The 22,499-nt window shown below is 53.7% G+C and overlaps 1 protein-coding gene across 2 annotated transcripts in view; it reads right to left on the bottom strand.

The window, feature by feature from the left end:
* Nucleotides 1-867: 867 nt before the first annotated feature.
* Nucleotides 868-22,499, bottom strand: part of Tmem206 (transmembrane protein 206) — a 22,023-nt gene continuing 391 nt past the window's right edge. The window contains exons 2-8 of one of the 2 annotated variants that reach the window (XM_005374743.2): nt 19,647-19,743; nt 9,889-10,098; nt 8,535-8,686; nt 5,772-5,914; nt 4,755-4,899; nt 3,191-3,298; nt 868-1,752 (exon numbers count right to left, since the gene is read on the bottom strand). In XM_005374743.2, the coding sequence (XP_005374800.1) occupies nt 1,591-1,752; nt 3,191-3,298; nt 4,755-4,899; nt 5,772-5,914; nt 8,535-8,686; nt 9,889-10,098; nt 19,647-19,743 (1,017 nt within the window). In that variant the 3' untranslated portion in view covers nt 868-1,590. The other variant, XM_013520154.1, reaches the window with a different exon arrangement.

The following is a 22,499-nucleotide window of genomic DNA, read 5'->3' as shown; positions in this document are numbered from 1 at the left end:
AGTATTTAACAGTAATGTGATTTGGGAGGTTTAGGACAGGTATTTTTGTGCTGGGGCTCAAAGCCAGGGCCTCACACCTATCATGCATGCACTGTGCCACTGAACACCACCCCTAGCCCCAAAAGATGCTTTAAAAACAGTATGTCTTTCCGGTGTTAATGGGAACACTGGGATTGAATCCAGAGCCTTCTCACTGAGCTACATCCCCAGCTCTTTCTGTTCCGCGATTTAAGTTTTGATACAGGGTCTCACTAAATTGCCCAAGATTTCGATCCTCCTGCCTCAGCCTCCCAGAGTGCTGGGGTTACCCGTATGTAATACACCCAGCCTAATGTACACTTTCATGTTTGGCTTTGCATTTTCCCTACAGTCAGGTTTTACAAAGAGACCAGGCTAAAATCTGCTTGTGCTTCTCTGGAGAGAAAAGTAGCAGGTAATACTTCTTCCTACATGTTCACTTTTAGTAATTCAGCCAAAAAAAAAAAAAAAAAAACCCCTATGTACCCACTGATTTAAAACTCCAGCAGTTTACATAGCCCTCCAGCAGCCGACATGCACAATACTTAGTTTATAACACTGCCGAAGGCAGACGACAGCTCTGAGGGTCACGGGTCACCAGGTGGCCCTTTCTGACAGTGTTGCAGGACACGGTGCCATACAACCAGATTAGTGATGGGGTGTGGCCTGTCCCTCTTCCTGGCCACCTGCCATTTGTCACCATGCCCAACCCCCCTTCCCTGGGAGGGGCTGCCAAAGCGCAGCGCAGGGTCGTGAGTGCAGGCGTCCGGGTTCCTGCTGTGCGTGTGTGGAGCTCCCAGTGAAAGCACTGCTGCCTGCCGACAGCAGGTCCTCATCTCTGCACACTGGTTCCTTTTGTACTGACCCAGCCTTTATTGATCCGTTAATGAAATCATCAAGATACACTGGCTGAGCACCTACGGTCTACATCTCTCCTAGTGCTTTTGACTATTTATCACTAAACTCACCTGTGCCAACACAGATTCCAGCTGGAGAAACAGGAGGCTAGTTAGTCCGTAAGAAATGTAATCCCTGGTTCCTAGTAGTTTGAAAGTCTCGTTAGCAAATGAGAAAGGCTGTCAGTGCCTGGACAGCAGATGGCAAATTCAGTCACAGGTTTGCCCTCCTTTGTGTATGGTGCAAGGTTCCAAAGCAGGCCCCACACATCTTGCTGATCTTTTGAGAAAAAAAAATCACACTGCCTTCACTTGAAAAACCATTAAAAGAAAAAAAAAAAAAAAAAACCTAAGAAAAGGAAAAAGCCTTAATTATCCTGCTGGAGCTTAACTACACAGTGAACCAAACAGGAAGAAAAGCATCTTCCACAAACCTAGACAAGGCAAGGCAACTCTATAAAATGTTCGTCAATAATTTAAATACTTAAATAGCTTCCAGGTTATGCATGGGGTCTCTCCCCTTTCCGGGCCAGGTTGGAAGTTCCAGTTCGCCAGGCTGCTCCTCCCTGCGAGGCCCCTGGCTTCAAGTGAGTACAGGATTGCTGGTCGCTGTGGGTTGCAGTGGAAGTGGTGAGGACTTCCGCGGATGTGGGCAGGTCTGTGAAGGACGCAGGCTTCAGCTTATGTGGTTTGTTGCCTGACCTCTTCTTTTAAGGTATCGCTTCCTTATTTTGATCATCCACTTCACACTCAGCTTGGCAAACTCCGATGCTTTAAATAATGCCAGGAAGGCCCCACAAAGCAGAGCGATTGTGTTCCAAGGGTTGGCTGTGATGATCTGTGAAAGAGAAAGACTAGGTGACTGGCTTGCTTCAGTCCTAAGTCACACACGTGACTGCAAGAAAAACACCGGGGCTTCGAACCTCGTAACTATTCAGTCTACGCCTTGCATGTCCACACCTAGACCGAGGACAGAGATACAAACCCTTCCCTATAAAAGTGATTCTGAAAGAGAAAAAAATTTTTTTTAAATCTCTGCAAAAATACATTCATTACTGAGCTGTTTTTTGTTTTTGCCTGACCCAAATATAAGCAACTCTGCTTTGAGGGAAACTTCCCCGAAACTGTACCGAGCCCGTGAGGTGAGTTCCTCATTTCCCTCCCATCTCAGCACTGCCTCCATTTCCCGCCGCCTCCTTCCCCTGCCCACGGCGCCTCCCTCCTCCCTTTGCTCCTGCCCAGACTGATGCACGCTTCACTCGCAAGCTCCGCGCTCGCTCCAAGCGCCAGGCCGAGACCCTGCCTGGGGGCAGCAGGGCTCTTTACCCCGCGCACTCCTTCCAGCGAGGTACTGTCTGGCATTAGTAACCTTAAGCAAGACTTCTGCCTCAGATGTACTCCTGAAGGCAGAGGGATTGTGTTGCGTTTGTGACTCCACCACTTGTAAGTCCAGTTGGGCAGAAGGACCCGAGACAGCAGGAGTGCAGTGCTGGCATACGCGGTGGCCAAGCGGCAGCCTTCGGTGCGGGGCTACTGGCCCGCTGCAGCCCCCTCACGCTAACGGCTGTGCGTTAAAACCCTGGAGCACACATTCCGCAGGTGAGGCTGAAGACCAGCATCCTTCCACCCGTTCCCCTCGGCTGGCTGTACCTTCACAGTGCTAAGGGGCGGCGATGCGACGTGCTCACCTCAAAGGAGCCCGCGGTGGGTCTGAAGCTTACCTGTCTAGGCTCTGGGCTGGTCCTGAAGCCATGACTGTCAAGACACCGTGATAACAGGAATGCCAGTTACTAGGGACTGGCCCAGTGGGTCCTGCGCCAGTAATGTTCCTTTAGCAAAGCTTTCCAACTCTCTGCCCTTCAAGGTTGTGCGTCTGAGAACATGGCACTGATGGATGCTTTAATTACCTGTACCGTTCTGCTCTGGCTTACCACACATAACACCTATCCTACAGAGAACCATGAAGAAAGAATGACTTCTAATAGTAATCTAGATGGTAATGCTTTCTACTTAGTTTAGCAGCCCTAGTAAGCAGCTACTCTGTGCTAAGCACTCTGCTAGATACCAGGTAAATGACGGTGGGCAAGATGACGTTTCCTCCTTCACAGAGACAAGTCTAGCAATGCAGACAAGCTCAGCTACACACAAATTACATGGGACATCAGAGTAAGAAGCTACAAGCTGTTTCATGCTCTGAAAAGACGAGGACAGCAAGCAGACGACCTGCAGGAGTAACACACAGGCAAGTGGCCCTCGTTATCGCCAACAACACTCACATCTTGCACTTTCTGGATGAAAGGGTCTTTCCATTCGAAGACCACGAAGAACAGCTGGGCGCTCCTCTCGGTGGCCGGCCTCCGGTCGTTGTAGTTAACCACGCTGGTCTAGACACAGAGGAGAGAGTCACATCTGGGGCCCTCCCCTGCCTGGCCCGGAAGGGAGAAGCAGGAAGAGGATCCCAGACTGTGGCTCCTGACACCGTCTTTGGAGTGGGCCTGCACCGGAAATCCTCATTTACACAAGATCCTGAGCTGGTACCAAAGCCAACACTTGCCCATGGTTTCGACGGTTCTCTGGGAAATACTTGGATCTGGGATGTGCAGGAGGTGTGTGGACTGTTACTGCAACCTGTTATCAGGCACCCATACTCACTGCTACGCCACACATGAGAGTCATGAGTAAGAGCAATAAAAATGCCAAATCTTAAAGTAGGTGATCTTTAGGACCTGGTACTTCCACCCTTCAAAGCTCAACCCGGAGACCCACACAGCTAAACATCCCTAGCCAGCAAGCACTCAGCAGGCGCACCGTGCGCTCTGGCTTCAAGTTCTGAAGCGGCCATGCGGCCGACAGGACAGATCTGGCCAGCCCAGAGCACAGGGCCACCGTGTGGCCTGCGCCTCAGCGCTGCCACCTGTGAAACGGGAGGCACTGTCTGCCTCGTGTGGCACACGGAGGGCTAAGGGACAATCCCAAACTCTGAAGCACAGATAAGAACACTCAAATTTTGTTCAAAAGAGCTCACAACTTCCAGCTCGGACAGTGCTGAAAGGCATGAATAGGGTTGCTGGCGTTTTCAGCCTTTCGTTCACAGCACAGGTAGAGCCACGAGACCCAGGCTAGGCGGGCGGCACCTGGCTCCAAGGCAAATGCATCAACGCCTCTTTCCCCAGAGCCTTCGTGGGGCCAGGTGAGAAGGTCTCATGTGAGTGCTTGGAGCTGTGTGTGGGGCAAAAACCCAGGTGACGATCCCCACCTCCATCCCTGCCCCCACACACCCTCCCCACGCCCCCCTCCCCGGTGTCACGGATCCAGCAAGAGACCCCAGGAGACTCCTGGCTCCTAGCCAGTGGGCTGCAAGCTTTCTGATCTGACTTCCTGTTACTAAACAAGTCCGAGCATGCAGCCACACATACACATTTATAACCGCACAAGTGATAGAGCACTTCGTGCTATTACTGTACTTATTTTGCATACATTTGAAGACATTCAACAACAGAGCAATGCAAGAAGCAAGCCAGTATTCGCCACCTGCATCTAGTGCCTCACCATACACCCAGCCCCGCACGGCACTGCTGCCCCGGTCCTTTCCCTGTAGATAATCACCTGCCGCGCTGCGGGCAGCGAGGACGGCAGCCAGGCATCAGACACAGCGAGTCAAGTGACTGGCCTTCCCACAGTGCGTGGCGATTGCTGCTCCTCGCCCAGGTGGCCATCAGGGAAGGCACAGACTCCCAGGGTCCCCTCTACTCGCCGTGTAGACCCTGCTCCCAGGGCCCTTCTATGCAAAGCTTCCCCAACCCGGCTTGAGCAGTTCTGAGCAAAGCCAGAGCCACCTACCTCTTGCCTGAACTCCACTGCCTCCCGCCCATCCTCCTCCTTGGTCTTCACCAGCGACATCTTGACCCAGGTGCGGAAGCCCCCCGAGAACTTCCAGCTGGAGTAGGCGCTCTCGCAGGCCTGCATGAAGCCCGGCTTGTCCGGGCTTGGGGGCAGAGGGGAGAAGGGGCCGCATGAGCAGGCCTGATGGCAGCAGCTGGTAACAGATGCTGCCGTTCCCTCTCCAGACCCGCTGCCTCAACAGGACTGTTTGTCCACCCCCAGCGAAAGCAGCAAGCTCCATTCCCTTCTCTCCCTGTGGCTGTCTCAGGCAGGAGTGTGGGCCCCAAGCCCCGGGTGGGAGAACCCTACACTTGCGCACCACGTCCCCTTGCTGTGTCAGCGTGTGTGCGCAAAGCTCTCAGGGGCTGCACAGAGAGCTACGCGGGAGCAGCGCCACGGCAGCCCCCACTGGCCTCTCACAGGAGGTTCCCAGGGACCCTGCCAAGGGGACACCCACGAGTGGGCCTCAGTGCGAAGTGCAGAGCCGGGGAGCTCGGGAGGGAACAGGGCAGACGGGCTTCAAGCAGGGCAGGGAAGGGGCCGTGGGCGGCACAGAGGGTGAAGAGGACAGCGGCTCGGGTTTCAGGGCGGAAGGACAAGGAGCGCCGGGCGTGGGGGCGGCAGGGAGCGGCCTCCCTGCTGCCTGGGCACAGAGCCTGGGCTCGGCAGCGCCTAGCAGGCAGAGCAGAAGATGCTCCTGCTGCAACGAGCACCACCAGAGACGCACACCGTGTCCCCAGGGCAGCGTCTGAGAGCACGGCGCCAAGAGCACGGGGAGCAGCCGCCGCTCCACCCGACTGGCCGGACTCTGCATCTGAGACTCCCACGCGGCCGAGCTCAGGCTGTCTGTCCCTGGGCCAGGGGGACCTCTGCAGGACAGGTCCCCTGCCACCCCCTGCACTCCCAGCATGCAAATGTGCAAGGCGGCAGTAAGAAAAAGCAAACAGCAAGGCCACCGTCCACTGTGACAGGCACCTTTGCAGGAACTCCTGGAAGGAGGAGAAGAGGAGGTAGTCGATGGCGCTGAAGTCCTCGCTGCTCCCGTTCAGGCGGAACTGGAGGAAGACCAGCTCGCGCTTCTTCACTTCCCGGGGCCCCTGAACCACCAGGGCCGATTTCTGCAGGGAGACAAAGGCCAGAGTTCCCTCGCAGGGAGCGCTGTGCAGCACCTCGCCCCAGGCAGCCCAGGGCCGCTGCCCCCGCAGCCTCGACCCCAGCCGGACCCTGCTGCTGGAGCATGCCATGCCCTAGGGTGTGGTGGGCACAGCACGGAGTCCACGCACGCAGCCTCTGCCCGCTCGCTTGCTGCCTGCACTAGGGACGCTCGGCTTTATTTAGTGAGGACGTTCACACGTCTGGTGTACATGCAAATGTTTTCTTCCAATGTGCCATACTTCTTTTAACTTTGTCTCTAATGTCGCTTGCTATATGGAAGCTTTAAATTTAATACAGCAAAATCTGTAAGTCTTTTTCTTTATGACTTCTGGGCTCTGCTTGCTAAAGCAAGGCAAAATTAGATCAATACTGTATACAGTGTGAGGCAGCAATCTGACTCCTACCCGCACAACACACAGACACAGCTTTCGCAGCCGCCGTGCCTCACTCCTTTCTCCTCAGCAACACCGAGCTGCAGGTGCGCTGCTCTGCCTGCCCAGCCCTCACGCGTGCACCTGTCCCAGCGCCGACACGCACCAGTGACGCCTGTGCTTACTGTCCGCAGTGTGACACTACTAGGCAGCTCCCCTCCCTGGGGCTCCTGCCACCCCCAGATGTGCCCAGGTCATTTCTGTACATGAGCTCTTATAAACGCACCTTAGCTTGTTGAGTTCCACAAAAAGATCTACTAGGACTTTTAATCGTGACGAAGCTAAACCAATGGATTACTGTAAGAAAACCATTTTTTTACATCAACTGTTATAAATGCTCTAAGATCACTGGAAAAGCAGTTCTCACAGTTTTATACACCTCTGTACCACACACACACACACACACACACACACACACACACACGCATGCGGAGGCTACTGTACGTGGTGTTAAATTCTCACGCTTACTACTGAAGATCTGAGGAGGGGCAGGGCACTAAGGCCACACCACGGTGACGGCGCTGCTTGTTTCTAACAGGTTTATGTTTGCCTAAAATCCGTAACAGCCTCAGCTCTGTGCACACCGTGACTCAAGCCTCAGTGGACGGGCCGGGGCCTCCCGGCAACATGAGCCAGACAAACGAGCCCTCTGCTCCGGGGCCCCACCGGGGCTGCATCGAGGTCACCGCCCACCCTTCAGGCTGTTCTTGCATTTGTCCACTTATTTCCAATCTCTCCATGATACTCTGCTTTAGTGTGCAACAGGGAAGGCGAAAGGTCCTGTTCCCATCATCCGCTCCTTCCACTGGCTCAAGCCTGGCTTTCCCGGCCATGGCAGCAAGCCCTCGGTCCCGACTGCGGGGAAAGTGACTCACGTGGCCTGGGCCTTTTCCTTGGCAGGGAGCCATTGGCCCTGCACCTCTCACCTCCCGGGAGAGGGTGTGCCAGCGCTGCGCACACGGAGCGGGACTCACCCAGGGTTCGGCAGGGACACAGGGAAGCCGCTGCTGGACCCTCCTGAGCAGCGCCCCGCCCACGGCACCACCCTGCCCTGTGCCCAGGCTGGTCCGAGACCTGAGAAGCCTCTCTCCTGGGAGCCACCGTGTCCGGGGCACTGTCTGTACAGGAACGCGGCCTACCTTAGACTCTGACCAACACAACTTGAGCGTGCCATGGTAGCAAAAAACCTAGAAGTGAGCCATCGCCTCCCACGGGGCGGCAGGGAAACAGTGCATTAGGGTACGGGGACAGATACAGGCCCGGCAGGCTGGAGAGGCAGGGGCCGTCCCTGGGCCCGGGAACAAGGGCTAAACCGGGAGCAGAGGAAGACCAGAGAGCAACGAGAACCACTGCAGTGTCACGGAGTTTGACCAGCGAGACGCCCAATGCGGCCGCTCGGTCTGTGCGTTTCTGCAAAGCTCCTGGCAGGGCCGCGGGAGGAGGGAGACGGGGTAACAAGCCACCTCCCAGTCTGTGACTTCAGTCCAAAGTCGCTCTGCAAATGACACAAGCAGGAGCGGACTGAGCGGGATTCCTTGTCACCACAGAAATGATGACCTGGGATCAAGACAAGGCCAAGCTCCCTGTGCAGGGCTATCTGCTGCCGTAGAGGAGAAACTTCCCTTCCCCAGTCTGGAAAGCCCTCATGCAGCCGTCTCAATCCCTCCCGGAGGACGGGACAACGCACTCAAATGTAAATGTGAAGCCCTCTGTGTCGCGGGGCCCGGTGCGGGTGCTGCTCACCCAGGTAACCCAGAGCCTCATCCTGCCGTCGTCCCGGCCCGGCTTCCCTGCAAGCGACAGCGAGGCCAAGAGTCCTCGCCCCCCACCAATGCACCTCTTTACACTGGTGAACCGGCTCAGAATGTGGGGTCCTGGGCCCCAGGCTCAGCAGTGACGGTTCAGCTGGACTCTCACCTGGACATCTAGGGTTCCAAAAGGTGTCTGTGATTCTGCCGAGTGCCCAGGCAGGGGACGCGCATCACTGCATCACAATGGCGTCTGAGGTTCATCCCACTGCCAGGGACCCCGGTCACTCACACGGAACCAGGCCCAGCCTCGTGTCTCCCAGCTCCCGTGCACGCAGGAGTGAGGTGGCCCCTCAGAAGGAGAACTGGGGCCCTCAGGGAAAGCGGGGAGGTGGTGAAGTTACCATGGTCTGATTGGAGAAGGGGTGCGTGTAGTTGATCCTCTGGGTGGTGCAGTCCATGTCACCAGGCTGGCCAGGGCTTGTCAGAGGCGGGATGACCTCGTAGTAATGCTTACAGCTGAGCAGCTGGGCCTGCCCAGGGTACAGGGCAATACCTGGGCACATACAGGGAAAGGTGAACGTCTGAGGCCACAGTGCCTGGCCACATCCCTGAAAGCGTCTCACACCCACCAGTAACTTTGTTAGGATGCCTGGGTGATGCCCAAGAAGCACAAAGGGAAGGGCTTTAGAGTGGGAACCATGCCCGTACCCTCTGACTCTGGAGGAGGATGCAGGCCCCCCTCAGCACTGTCACCAGCTGCGATCCAGCCTCCTGCTGCCCACACCCACTCCTCCACAGGGCTCTGTGATGGAGCCCAGCCGTGCCTGCCCCCGGCCTGTCATCCACCTGCGGATGGCCTGGCCTCCTCTGGGGTGGGGGTCCCCCCAGAACTGCCTCTGTCTCTTCTCTGCTTGGAGCCCTGCCCCAGCTCAGCCAGGCACCCGCCCCAGCTGCCTGAGCCCCGGCTCCCTGAGTCCTGACACCCTGAGCCCCGGCTCCGAGTCCTGGCTCCCTGAGCCCCGGCTCCCTGAGTCCCGACTCCCCAACCACAGCTGCTCACGACTGGAAGCAGGGATGCAGAGCCACGCCCACAGCAGAGGGAGTGGCACTCACAGGAACAAGAGGCCCATGGCCAGGGGACTCCCTGAGCAACCAAAGTAGACATGTGGAGAGGCGGCTCAGACCAGGACGGAAGGCCAGGCTGTCAGGGAGCCTCGGCAATGGAGTCCCCAGCTCTGGCTCTGCCCTGTGCAGGGGTATCTGGGCAGGTCGGGGGCACACCCCAGCAGATAGGGCCTGAGTTGCAAAGCTCAGGCTGCCTGTTTACCCTATAACTCCAGAGCACCAGAGCCAACCCCACAGCTCCGGAGCATGGTCCATTCTGGGGCTGGGATGACGCCGTCGGGGACCGACATCCATCGGGGGCAGGAGACATGCTCACTGCGGCCTGCAGCCCCTCTCCAGGCAGGGTTCCAACACCCTCCCCACTGGAACCTGCCTCACCCCGGCCACTCACATCCCCACTCAGCTCCTCCTCCTCCTCCCACAAACCCCGCTGTCCCCACTCACACATGCTCTTCAAGCACAGCTCCGATCAACTTCCCTGCAAAGCTCCCCATCCGCCCCCACTCCACCCTGCCCTGTCCTCAGCACCCACGCTCTGTGGGCCTGGACGCAGCCCTCAGGTAAGCAGAGCACCCAGCACCGGGCAGGGGGACGCTGCCAGCTTAGAGAGAGCCCGGCCCACAGCACTACCTGGCGCATCATAGCGGTCCACCTCCTTATACGACACGGACATGACGGGGTGCTTGAGCTTCTCACGGAAGTCCGTGATGGTCTGGTAGACCAGAAAGACGGCCACGGCCATGAGCAGCAGGTAGATGAAGATGAGCAGGACCGAAAAGACGTTCTTCAGGCAAGCCTTGCTGAAGCGCAGGCTGTTGGATGCTGACTCGCTGTCCAGGCCTGAAACGACAAAACCCAGGTGTCTGACCTAGAGGCTGGGAACAGGGGTGCTGAGGGGAGGTCGCCCCACCGCGAGGTCGTAGTACAGGGTCCCCAGAAACCACACTGCATCCTCCCTGCCAGGCAGGACACCGAGGCCCAGGCTCCTGTCTCCAGAGTCACGCACCACAGGGACAAGCGGTGAGAACCCGCGAGTGAGGGCCCAGCCTACCCGGGCGCTCTCAGCCTTCGCTCCAGCTCCAGGTCCCCAGCTCCACTTCCTGAGTTCCTGTCCTTCCAGCACACCCCACTCAACCCTGAGCTGCTCCTGCCCACCGCGCCCTCTGCCCGCAGCGGCCTCCTGCTCTCCCTCTGCATTTTGCTTTAGGAAAGTATTTTCCCGGGAGTCCTCCCTGACCTGCTCGTTTTTTGTGGGTGCCCCTTCCTCAGTGTCCCCAGGGCACCTGTAAGTCCCCTACTTCATCACACAGCAATGTCTCTAAGTTATTATTCCACAGGCTACCAGCTCCGTGCGGGCGGGCACAAAGCCAGGCTTGTCCATAACTGAATCCCCAGGGCTTCACGCTGTTCCCAGACCTTGGACCCTTGGCCTCACATGGTAGCTGATTAAATGTGCCCTTGTGTCATCCGTGAAGCGCGGCTCTACCTCCCTACCTGCGCCTGCACCACCCTGAGCTGAGACGGCTCCACAGTGGACTAAACTGTGCCTTACCCTGAATTCCCACAGTGAAGCCCCAGTGTGACAAGGCCTGTAAGGAGCTAAAGTTAAATGAGGCCGTAAGGGTGGGGCCCTGATCCCCATAAAAGGAAGGGACCCCAGAATGTGTGCACACAGGAAAGGCCACGTGAGGACACAGCAAGGCGCCACCTGCAAGTCAGGGAGCCCTCACTCGAAGCCAGCGCTGCCGGCACCTGGACCCTGGACATCATCCTCCTGCACATGTCCGCTGTGTGAGCCACCCGGCAGCCTGAGGTGACCTAGCCACGGCTCGCTGAGGACAACCCTCTCCTCCACAGCACAGCTGATCCAAGACCAGGGCAACTGAGGAGTCTGAACACAAGCCCAAAAGGCCTCTGTCCTCCAACACTAACAGCTGGACCACCCTGCCATAGACAGCAATGATAAAATCTCAACAACTATTTGAAATTATTTGAAGGGATTAAAGAACAACCAAAAGCAGGGGGAAACTGGAGGATTATCCACCTTTAGAAGAGAAGTATGGGCTAAGATCTGTAAATCTGTAACCTTTTGCCTGAGGACTCATGCCAACCCCTCAAAGACAGGGTTCAGGATGACAGAGTCCAGGCTGTAAGAGCAGTCACAAGGCTGAAGAAAAGTCCTAAAAGGGAGGGAGCTAAAGATGAGGCAAATTCCCAAATAATTAACATGCTCAAGTCATTTGTGGGGTGGGGATGGAAGTGAGGTCAAAAGAAAAAAAAAAAAAAACAGCAGCTGAAAATTGCAAGAGAAATGAGTGGTTTCAGCTGCTGCTAATACAGACAGGAGTTTGCCCTTGAGTCTTGCCATACTAATTACCTACCAGGACAAAAATTCTTCACAAGAGTGTAACAGAATCCAGAATCTCTATAGTAGATACTCCACAATGCCCAATGTTCAATAAAAAATTACTAGACATACAAAGAAATGGGACAACGTGACCCATTGTCAAGGAAGAAACAACCACTACCAAGGTAACCAGAGGTAGCAATTAGCAGACAGGAACTTCACACTAAAGGACTTGAAAGAAATACATAGATCTAAGAAATAAACAGAGAGAAAGTAGAAGAGCAGACACTGAAAAGGAACCAAGTATATAGCTTCCATTTTGCAAGATGAAGAGTTCTGGTGGTGATAGTGATAGTGGGGGTGACAGTTGCCCAGCAATGGGAACATATTTATAGCACTGAACTGTACACATAAGAAGAGTTAAGATGGTGACTCTTGTTTCGCCCTGCTTGGGAGGTACTTCCTGCTTCCATGGTTCAAACCAGGATGCTGAAAGCACATTCGACGTCACGAGTTCCTCCTACCCGTTGACCAGTGCCAGGGCGCTATATTTTCCTAGGTTTGGCAAGATGAGCACAAGATAAAACTGAAGGAACTCTTGATGTGGTATGTAACTCCGTCCGCAGCCATCCAGATCCCACAGCCGTAACTGGCATAGACAGATGAGAGTCCCAGAGTCCTGAGGCCTGGCCCAAGGCCCTTTCCCTACACAACATATGCACACTTGTTTTACAACTGTCATCACTAATGATGATAAAAAGATCTGAAAGGCTGTAACTTTCCACAGATACAGAAGTCTGAGACACTGTGAAGGTGACTTACGTATCACATCAACAATGTAATGAAGAATATAATGAAGATGAACGAACGGCGTCGTGAGCAAGTGCCCATCCTGCAATGAGCCAAAAAAACATGACTTGAAATGTCTTTGGTTAGGGGCTGGGGATTTAGCTCAGCGGCACAGCGCCTGCCTGGCAAGCTCAAGGTCGTGAGTTCGATTCCTGGTACCAGGGGGAAAAAAAAAAAAAGAAATGTCTTTGGTTAGGGAAGAAGATAAAATTCTTCTACGTGCTCTTGAAGACTCTAGAAGCACCAAGCCAGGGTGTGAACAAAACGTCACTTAATGATGACTGCACTCCAGAGGCACTTGGACAGATTACTTCTGCGGGAACGCTAAGCACCTACCTCCTCTACTGCACTCAAAGAAGCCAAGTTTCATTTCCTCACGGGTCTTCTCTCATTCCACAAATAGGCATGTGATATACACAAAAGCTGTCCAACCATTTACTTATCAGCCACACTTGCTGTAACACTGCAGTTCTGAAACTAGACACCACTACATTTTATCTTTTAAAAAAAGAGTTGCTAGCTATTTGACAAAATGTCCCACATCCTCTGCAGAGAGGCAACTGAAGAGTAGCTTTTGTGTGACGAGCTGGATGAATGCGGTTTAGAAGTATACATTCTTTTATCTACGCAAATGCACAAAAGACAAAAGTAATGCATAAGAAAGAAGTCTTAAGAAACTTAAGTGTCTGAAAAATATGGTAGATATTTAAACTTTTTAAAATATTACAGTAAAAGACACATTGTCATTAATTCTCCTGAAAATACTACCCTGCCCTTCGAGCACACATCCCATTGTTCTTGCCATTTCTGAAGCAGTTCTGGGCCTCCTCGTCTGTGAGTTTCTTTATTTGCGCTGTCACAGTTGCCTGGATGTCCTGATATGATTCAAAATACTTGCCTTTTGTAATTACTTGACTCCGGGGAAGAGCCAAAAGTTGCACGGTGCCAGACACAGTGAATGAAGTGGACGGGGACACACCGTAATGTCTGTATCAGCCTGCCTTTTCACGGGATGGCAGCTGGCAGCAGCACTCACCCTATTTTATCAGACCCTATGAAGACTCTCAGGAAAGAGCACTTCCAGAACTGCTTCAGGAAACAGCAAGAATGACGGGATAAGTGTGTCTGAAGTGACAGGAAGTATTCTGAGAAGAATTAATGGCAATGCCTTTAATAAATTTTACCATTCACCGTGTATTTTGATCACACCTTCTAATTTGCGTGTTTTGTAGCACCCCTGACAGAACTGTGTCATGAGCCCAAACCTGTCCCACGCTGTCAGTCAGGCCATGAGGGGGCCTTCGGTGGGCAACTCCGTCTCTGAAAGCACCATGGGACCTATACTCAGAGGAAGGGACCTGGCTGTCTGCCATAACCATGTGAAACTGTACCATGCAGAGAACACCGGGTTAAGACGTATTCTGAAGGCTTCACCTACATGTTTGGCTTGTTTTTAGAGATGGGGTGGGTTGGGGTTTGGTTTAAGTTGTAATTTACACAGCACAAAATTTATCTTTTTGAAAGTAAACAGATAGTCACAGTATATTCACAGAGCGTGCAACCATCACCACTACCTAATGACAGAACAATTTTACTATCCCAAAAGACTGGCCGTTAGTGGTCACTCCTTCCCCTCGTGTCTGCAACCACTAACCCACTTCCTGTCTCTTCAGGCTGCCTGTTCTGGACAGTTCACAGGCACAAAATCACACGCGCAGCCTTTGCTCTGACTTCTTTCACGTAACACCGCATGTTTTCAGGAGTCATGCAGGCTGGGAGCAAGTACCAGGGTCTTCATCCCTTTGCACTGCTCAACAGTATTCCATTGTGTGGATACACTAATTTATCTAGCCGACCATCAGCGGATGGGATTCGGGTTATTCCCACCTTTGGCTTTACGAATGATGCTGCTCTGCATGTTCATGTGTACGTCTGAGTGTGGACACAGCTTCTCTTGAACAGACTTTGGAGCAGCATCGCTGGGGCCTTAATCTAAACGTGCCCCAAGGTCAGTGTATTAAAGCCCTGTACCCCTGGGTGGCGCTGTTGGGAGGGTGGAAACTTTAAGCTGGAGGCCCAGGTGCGGAGGCTGAGACCCCAACCCCTTTTCCTCTCTTCTGCTTTCCCTCTACCATGCGCCCCACCCTGCGCTCCCTCACCACAGGCCCCAAAGCAACAGGGCCGCTGGTCATGGGCTGAAATCTCCAAAAGCATCGGCCAAAATAAACCGCTTCTCTTCATAACCCAGTTTATCTCCAGTGTCCGCTGCAGTAATGCACCGGGCTGTGTTAGGGGGCGGCCAGCCTCTTCCGGGCCGGCAGCTGCACCACGTTCCGCTCCGCCGCAGTGTATGGGTCCTTGCTCCCGCACCTCCCCACACCTGCGGTCGCCCATCTTCAGCATCTCTGATTGTCAGCAGTGCTAAGTGCCACAAAGGAAAAAGGCCCTCATCAGAGAGGCCAGGGAAGGCACTAGAGGAGGAGGGACAGGTTCTCTGGTCGCCTGCCTTCTCTCCCCAGTATCTTGACTTCCCACAGGTATGCCCCTAGGGGGCGCCACCATGCATAAGCTTAGAGCAAGTTACTTAACCTCCGTGCTTTAGAATCCATCCCAGTGCAGTGGCAGCAAACCTAGGTCATGTATGCCATAAAATGGGGGGAGGGAAGGGAGGAGAGGAGAGACCACCTTGGGTGATCCAGGGGATGGGGTAGAATGGCTCACAGTGATGGCACACAAGGAAGATGGCTGAGGACAGAGGAAGGGGCCACAAACAAGGGATGTAAGAAAGCCCTAGCAAGCTGACAGGACAACAGACTGTCCCCGCAGAGCTCCAGAAACAAACTCAGGCCCATGGACATTCAGTTTTAGCCCACTGACCCCCATTTCAGACCTGTGACCTGCAGAACTAGAAGGTGATAAAATGTCATTGTAAGCCAGTGGGTTTGTGGTAATTTGCTACGGAAATAAAAGGAAAAGAATGCAAGGAGATATTCTCCCAGAAGCCTCAGATACTGGGGTAGTCACACCACCACCCTTTGCACACAGGCTCCCATCAGAGGATGCTTACGGTGCGGACCCTCCTCCGCAGACAGCCAAAGTACACACACACGGCTGCACACAGGTGCGTGACCATGGGCAACCCTGGAGTCAACTGGACACAGACTGGAATTTTCTGCAGCTCAGAGACCTGGGACAAAAGCAGAGAAGAAAAACAAGCCTCTGCCACTCAGCTCCACAGCCTAGGAGGGACCCTCCCTCTACAGCCAAGAAGGAAAGAATCCACCCACAGTGGCCAGTGCAGGTGCTGGCCAGCTGGTATGCAGGACATTTCCAATCCTCATAGGCTGCAGCCCACTTAGATAAGAAAGCTACAATCTGCACAGCACCTCCCTTTGGAAAAGGACCCCACACCATCTCCCAGAGGACCCCCAGGATGCTGAGCCACCAGCCCTCTTGGGAATGCAGCTACTGGCTGAATTTGGGCTGTGCTCGGAGTCAGAACCCTGCATGTTCCTATCTCTGGGGCCCCAGACAACCCATTGCCCTGCCTGGGCAGGTAGCTGCCTGCGAGAACCCAATTGGGTCCTGCAGACCGACTGACCCAGCCGGCCCACCAGACCGCCTCACAGCAGGGGACAGGCAATGCAACACAGGCATGGAGGGTGCCACCCTTGAGTCCAGGTAGGCTGGGAGCTTGCCCTCTGAGACTGGCCGTGTGAGGATGCATGCCAATGCAAAGCCAAGACAGGTGCCCACGAGGCTCCCACCAGCCTCCCCTTCACCCTGTGCTCAGGACAAGCAGGGAACGGAAGAAGGGCACTGCCACCAAAGCAGAAGAGACACACCATGCTTCCCATGGCCACCCTGCCACTGCGCCCTGCGGGAGAACACACTCCTTCACGACTAGGTGCTGTGGTTCCTGCCACTGCCTCTCCCTGCAGTGTCTGCGCCTGCACTATAGACCGTGAAGGACTGAAATGAAATCTCAAGAACAGTCTTATGAAGTACAACTGGAAATTTATCAGCAAATCCGTCTGGAAGGGTTCCAAGCTACAAGATCACTGTCAAATCAATGAAGAAGGCTAATGGGAGGCTGAGGGAGATCAGTAAAGAACTTCCTGGGCCGAAACAGGGGAACAGACCCTGACCCAGCCTCATGGAATTCGTAAGAGCAGGCGGTCCTCGACCAGAGATTTATTCCCGGACAACTTAATGGCTCCTACCTCACACCCCCGGCCTTCAAATGAAAGTACACAGAAGCACAAGACCAGCACGGATCAACAGTGGCAGGAAGGCAGATGTAGAGGATTAAACCGACCTGCGGCTGAATGTGTATCTGAACTCCTGACAACTAGGGTCCAAAACTAAGTCACGGTCTATTCTCGAACCTGCAGACATTTTAAAGAAAACAATATGCAATCTAAAAAGGAAAATTTTATTTATTGGACTGTTTACATAACATTTTTATTGTTCCCCATTAATTATATGCCATGAAAACTTTCTTCAAGGAAAATATTCTTGTACCATATATGTCGATGAAAACTCCTACAATAGTTTATACTGTTTTCTGGCAGATCTTGTAAGCAAAAGCAAGTATTACTGAGTTTGTCACTTCAAGCTGCATAAATGCCAGCTGTATTAGAAGCACCTAAACAACTATGCTGTCATTAAAACTTTAGTAGAGTTAAATATTAGTTTGGCAATGCCTTAGAAAAGAGAAATGAGTGCTTCCATCAAAAAGAAAGATCTCAAATAAATAATATAATGATGCACCTTGAGATCTTAGAAAAACAAGAACCCAACTCAAAATCAGCAGAAGGGAAGACACAGTAATGATCAAAGCAGACATAAAGGAAGTAGGGACTGAGAGATGCATATCCGGAATATATAAAGAACTCAAACAACTTTACACAAACAACAAGTAATACAATCAAAATATGGGCACATGTTCTAAGTATACACCTCTCAAAAGAAGTGCAAACAGCCAACGGATACATGAAAAAAATGGTTAAGAGCTTTGGTCGTCTGAGACCAACTCCCTGTGACAAATGTAAGCATTACATACGGCAGACATATACTAACAAAATAAATATAAATTTTTAAAAAAACTTTACATATCTGTAGTCATCAGAATCAAAACCATATTGGGACTCCATCTCACCAGTCAGAACGGCTGTTATTCACACACACACACACACACACACACACACATGGTGAGGTTGTGGTTGTGGGAAAATGAACCCTTGTACACTGTTGGTGGGAATGTAAGTAAGTACAGCCACTATGGAAAATAGTACGGAGATTCCCAAAAAACTAAAAATAGAACTATCGTACGATCCAGCTGTCCCATTCCTGGCTGTACACCCAAAGAAAATGCAATCTGCACACCACACAAAATGCAGTCCGCACACCATGTTCACTGCGACACTACTAACAGGAAAATGTGGGATCAGCTTAGGAGGCGCCAACAGATGCACAGATAAAGTAAAGACGGTATCTGTGCACAAGGGAGGGTTCGTCAGATGTAAGGAACAATGAAATCGTGTATTTTACAGGAAAACGGGTGGAACCAGAGGACACCGTGAAACAAGCCAAAAAGAAATGAAGCATGTCATGTTTTCTCTCATATATGGAAACTAAAAAAGATGAGGCGGGGGCAAGAAAGTAGAAGAGGGACTTCCTGAGAAAGGGAAAGGAATCAGGGCACAACGAGGACAGGCCAAGACCAGGCAGAAGGGAAGGAGGGCAACACAATGCGGCAGTGGGCATGACAGAGCCGGGCACAGCAGACAGAATCAGGAAACATTACTGCCTTTCTAGCTTCCTTCCTTCTAAGCAGCAGGCAGAATGACAGAATTTCACGTCTTACTCTTCTCCCTGACAAACACAGGAAGCGAAAGGACCAGAACCTGACCTTCCCCAATCCACCCAACAGGCGGAAGCCTGGCTGGGTCTCCATCCATCCATCCATCCATCCATCCATTCATTCATTCATTCTCTCACTCAATGAGCCTTCACTGAGTAGCCAGGGCAGTGTCAGGAAGCAGCGTCTGCCCTCTTGGAGCCTCACTGCAGCAGAAAAGGTGCCCATCAGTCAGCCACTCACTCACAAACAAATACACTCTCAAGTAGCAACTGCTGCAAAGGAGAGGTGCGCAGAGATCGTGCTGGAGGACGGGAAGTGAAGCGTGGCATGGAAGTCACAGCAGGCTTTGTAGAAAAAATAACCAGCAGAGAGCTAAAAGATGATGAGGCATTCACTGGTGAAGCAGGAAAGAAAATCCAGGCAGAAAAATAAAACAACAGAGAGGCTCGATGGCGGGAAAGGATCCAGAGCCATGGTCTGGGCAGCTGAACACGCAGGACACGGAGTCTGGCATTTCCGTATAACGTGAGAATCCAGGGGGACACACGGGGACTGAAGCAGCGGGACGGACCTAGGTGAGGTCACTGACGGAGAGACCTGGGGCCCGAAGCACACATTCCACACCCAGGGCTGGAGGTGGCTGCAGTGGGGCCTGACGAAGTGGCCTAGAAAGTCGCTTCCCGGCAACTAGGAGAGTACACAGCACGCCGGGCCAGACGGGCGCAGTGCGGCTGGGGTGCCTTGAGGACCCCACTGACAACAGGACCCTGCCCACCCCGCTGGGCAGCAGAGCTGAGCACTGCGGCCTGGGAGATCTCCTGAAGGCCCTGGGGGTACCTGGGACAACAGAGGCTCACACACCTGCAGCTTCCGAGGGAAGAAGCATGTGCCACCATGTCCCATGACCTGGCCTCAGAACTGGCTGAAACAAGAGGATCAGCTTAGGAGAAGATATCAGCCTAGCCGGTCATGGTGGCACATACCTGTAATCCCAGTACTTGGGAGGCTGAGGCAGGAGGATGTTTTGAGTTTGGGGTCAGCCTGGGCTACAAAGTGAGTTCAAGACCAGTCTGAATGGCATAGCGAGACCCTGTCTCAAAAAGACAAAAACAACAACAAAAACGAAGACATCAGCCTAGGCATAACCACCTCCTCTGTCTTGGGCCAGTTAAATATGTATGGCTTTAGAACTAGGGCAATACTTGAGACCCGACACCAGGGCAGCGGGGAGAGGGGCTCCTGCACTCCCAGGACTGGCAAGGCATCTGGACTAGGGCCTCCGGCTGCAGCCACGGCACACACACCCCAGGCACGGAACCCGCTTACCTGGTCCGGCACCCAGACCCTGGACCTCGATGGACTCCTTGTCCAGCTCGTCTGCCTGATGGGGGTTCTCAACCACCTGGTCCAACTCCTCACTCAGCTACAGGAAGAAGCAAAGCGGGTGAATAGGCTGGCTGCATTGTCCTCGCTTTTCTAGACTAAAATAAGAAAGCAGAAGCTGTTACTCATGTAACTGTCTCACACACACTCACACAAACACACACATGGTGTGGGGTGTTCTGGGCCAATTCTGCGGATCAGGACAACGAAGCTCCGAAAACTCAAGGAACTTCCTGCCTGTTCATTTCTTAGCACTGCTGAAACAACATACCACAAAGTGAGCAGCTACAAACACCAGGACTCTTGTGTTTCTAGGGGCTGAAGTCTGAGATCAACGTGCAGGCAGAGCTGGTTCCTTCTGAGAGCTAAGGAAGAACACACTCCATTGTCTCTCTGAGTTTCTGGTGATGGCAGCAGCAGTCCTTGACATTCCTTGGCTGACAGCCGCACGTGATTGCCAGTCTCTGCCTCCATCTCTACAAGATGCTCTCCCAGTGCCTGTGTCCCTCCAGAGTCACCTTCTTTAAGGGTGCTGGTCATACTGGATTAAGAGCCCCACCCTACTTCAGCATGACCTTGTCTTAACTGCACCTGAAATGACTTTATTTCTTTTCCTTTTTTTTTTTTTAACGGTATCAGGGATCGAACTCAGGACCTTGCACTTGCCAGGCAGGCGCTTATGCCACTGAGCTATATCCCCAGCCCCCATGAAATGACCTTATTTCTAAACACAGTCACACACGGTGCTTGCCTGACAAGTGTGAGGTCCTGAGTTCAATTCCTGGTACCAAAAGATAAATAAATAAATAAACACAGTCACAGCCTAAGGTACTGGAGGTTAGGACTTTTGGGGAGCAGTGCATAGGGGAGGGAGGTTCCATTCACTACTCGGCCCATGGCCACAGAGCCCAGGAAAGAGCTAGAAAACAAGTCCAAGTTAGTCTAGCTCCAAAGCCCATGACCTTAACCACTTCCCAAAGCCAGAGGAAACGTGGTTGAGTCTGCTGAGAGAGGGGAAAAAAGTGAAGCTGGTTTCAGAGCTCTCCAGAAGGCTGGTTAAACATCAACTCGGGCCGCAAGTGACAGACAAAGCGGGCAGTGCAGGTGACAGTGCTAATAAGCAGCCTGGTAATCTCGCTGCATCAGTGTCCTCACCTGGCCCGTGGGCAACTATGCCACTGAGGAAGGCAGAAGGCAAACAAAGATAATCAACAGTCTCTAGGCTAGGAAGGAGAACACCGAGGGAGGAGATGCCGCTGCGCTGGCAGAGGGAGAAGAGATAAGGTTCCCAAGATTTTCTCAGGCTCACGGTGTCTTCATTTCAGGTCTTCATTTCAATTAAAGATTCAACTCTGGGAGACTACAGTATAAAACAGTTGTCGTGCATCTCTTTTCTCTACATATCCCTCTCCATACCTCCACCTTTGCCCCTTAAAATCAGGTGAGAGCTTCAGTTTAAGGCCCTCCAAGCATAAAGAAAACACGTGTGCGAGAAGGCCGAGAGGAGGGGAAAGGCCCCATGGGGCACAGGCCACAGCGGGAGCACACACCACAGCACCCCGAAGCCTTGCCAGCCGAAGGAAGAGAAAGATGTCAGTCCTAGGAGGGCAGCGTTCTCTGATCCCCACCTCACCTAGGCTCCCACGCGATCCCCCACCGCCTTGCTGCAGCCAGGTCAGGTCCACCAACTTGCCTGCCCCCGGCCAAATCCTCAGTACCCGCCATGCCCCAAAGCAGAATCTCCCTCGGTAAAGACACCTAACTCGGAAGTAGGTCCACACTCAGAATGATCCCGCAAGAAAGATGCAGGGCATTCCCTGGGCTGTCTTGGGACTGAACAAGGCAAAGGCGGGGGGAGGGGGGTCCAAGCGCCCTACACCAGGGGAGACACCCCTGTGGGCATCCGGCCCCACCAGAGGCCTCGCCCCTGCAGGCAGCATCCCTGCCTATAAACCTGAGCCCTGCTGGGCGGAGACACTGCGGCCCGCGGTGGACAAGACAGGATCCTGACAGGTGGGGATCCAAAGCTCCCTGGAAGTTGGCGCTGCCCACACGCTGAGGGGCTGCTACCTCGTTGCCAGGCACTTGCTGGCACTTTCCACATCCCAGCTCTTTTTTGAACAGTGAGCTTCCAGTGTGGGCAAAGCCCCGGGGGATGAGGAGATGCCAAGGTAACGGGAGATAAGGTGCTGAGCCGTGCAGCTCCGAACCCACTGGGAAGTCTGACTGCTCTGGGTAGACCAAGGGCAGCAGCAGCAGGTCTGTGAACAGAAACTGCTCCGGGGTCGGGGACAGGGCCTCCAAGCAAATCTGAACGGTGCAGGGAAAAACTTCAGGGAGAGCTGGCAACACAGCATCACAGTCCGTGGTCACAGCCGACACAGGGGAACAAAGTGCGGGCGACTAAGCCGGAGGAACAGCCTGGCTTGGCAAACCAGCGGGAGCTCACAGGAGGGGACCCAGTCTGCGGTGGGAAGGAGGAAGAGGAGCGCAGTGTCACCAGGGGCTGGAGGGCTCCGGAGGCCGAGCTGCTGGCCAGGAAACGCAGGAGCCCGCAGCACCCGGCAGACAAGAGACAAAGGACGGGAAAGTGCGCGGCCGGTCCGGGCAGGAGACGAGACCGGCGCGAGGGACCGCGGGCGGCGAGCAGCAGCTCGGACGGCGGAGGCACTGTGTCGAGGTGCGTGGCCACCGAAACAAGAGGTCCCGGTGCCCGTCCTTCGCCAGCCAGGGGCCAGCGCGGCCTGGCGCTTGCGGGGTCGGCCGCCGGCGCGCATCGGCTCTCCGGGGAGCGGG

The sequence above is a fragment of the Chinchilla lanigera genome, unplaced genomic scaffold (assembly GCF_000276665.1).
Source record: "Chinchilla lanigera isolate Chin_1 unplaced genomic scaffold, ChiLan1.0 scaffold00005, whole genome shotgun sequence".
NCBI lineage: Eukaryota > Metazoa > Chordata > Mammalia > Rodentia > Chinchillidae > Chinchilla > Chinchilla lanigera.
Note: the sequence above shows the minus strand (reverse complement) of the source record. Positions and strands in the feature narration are given on the sequence as shown.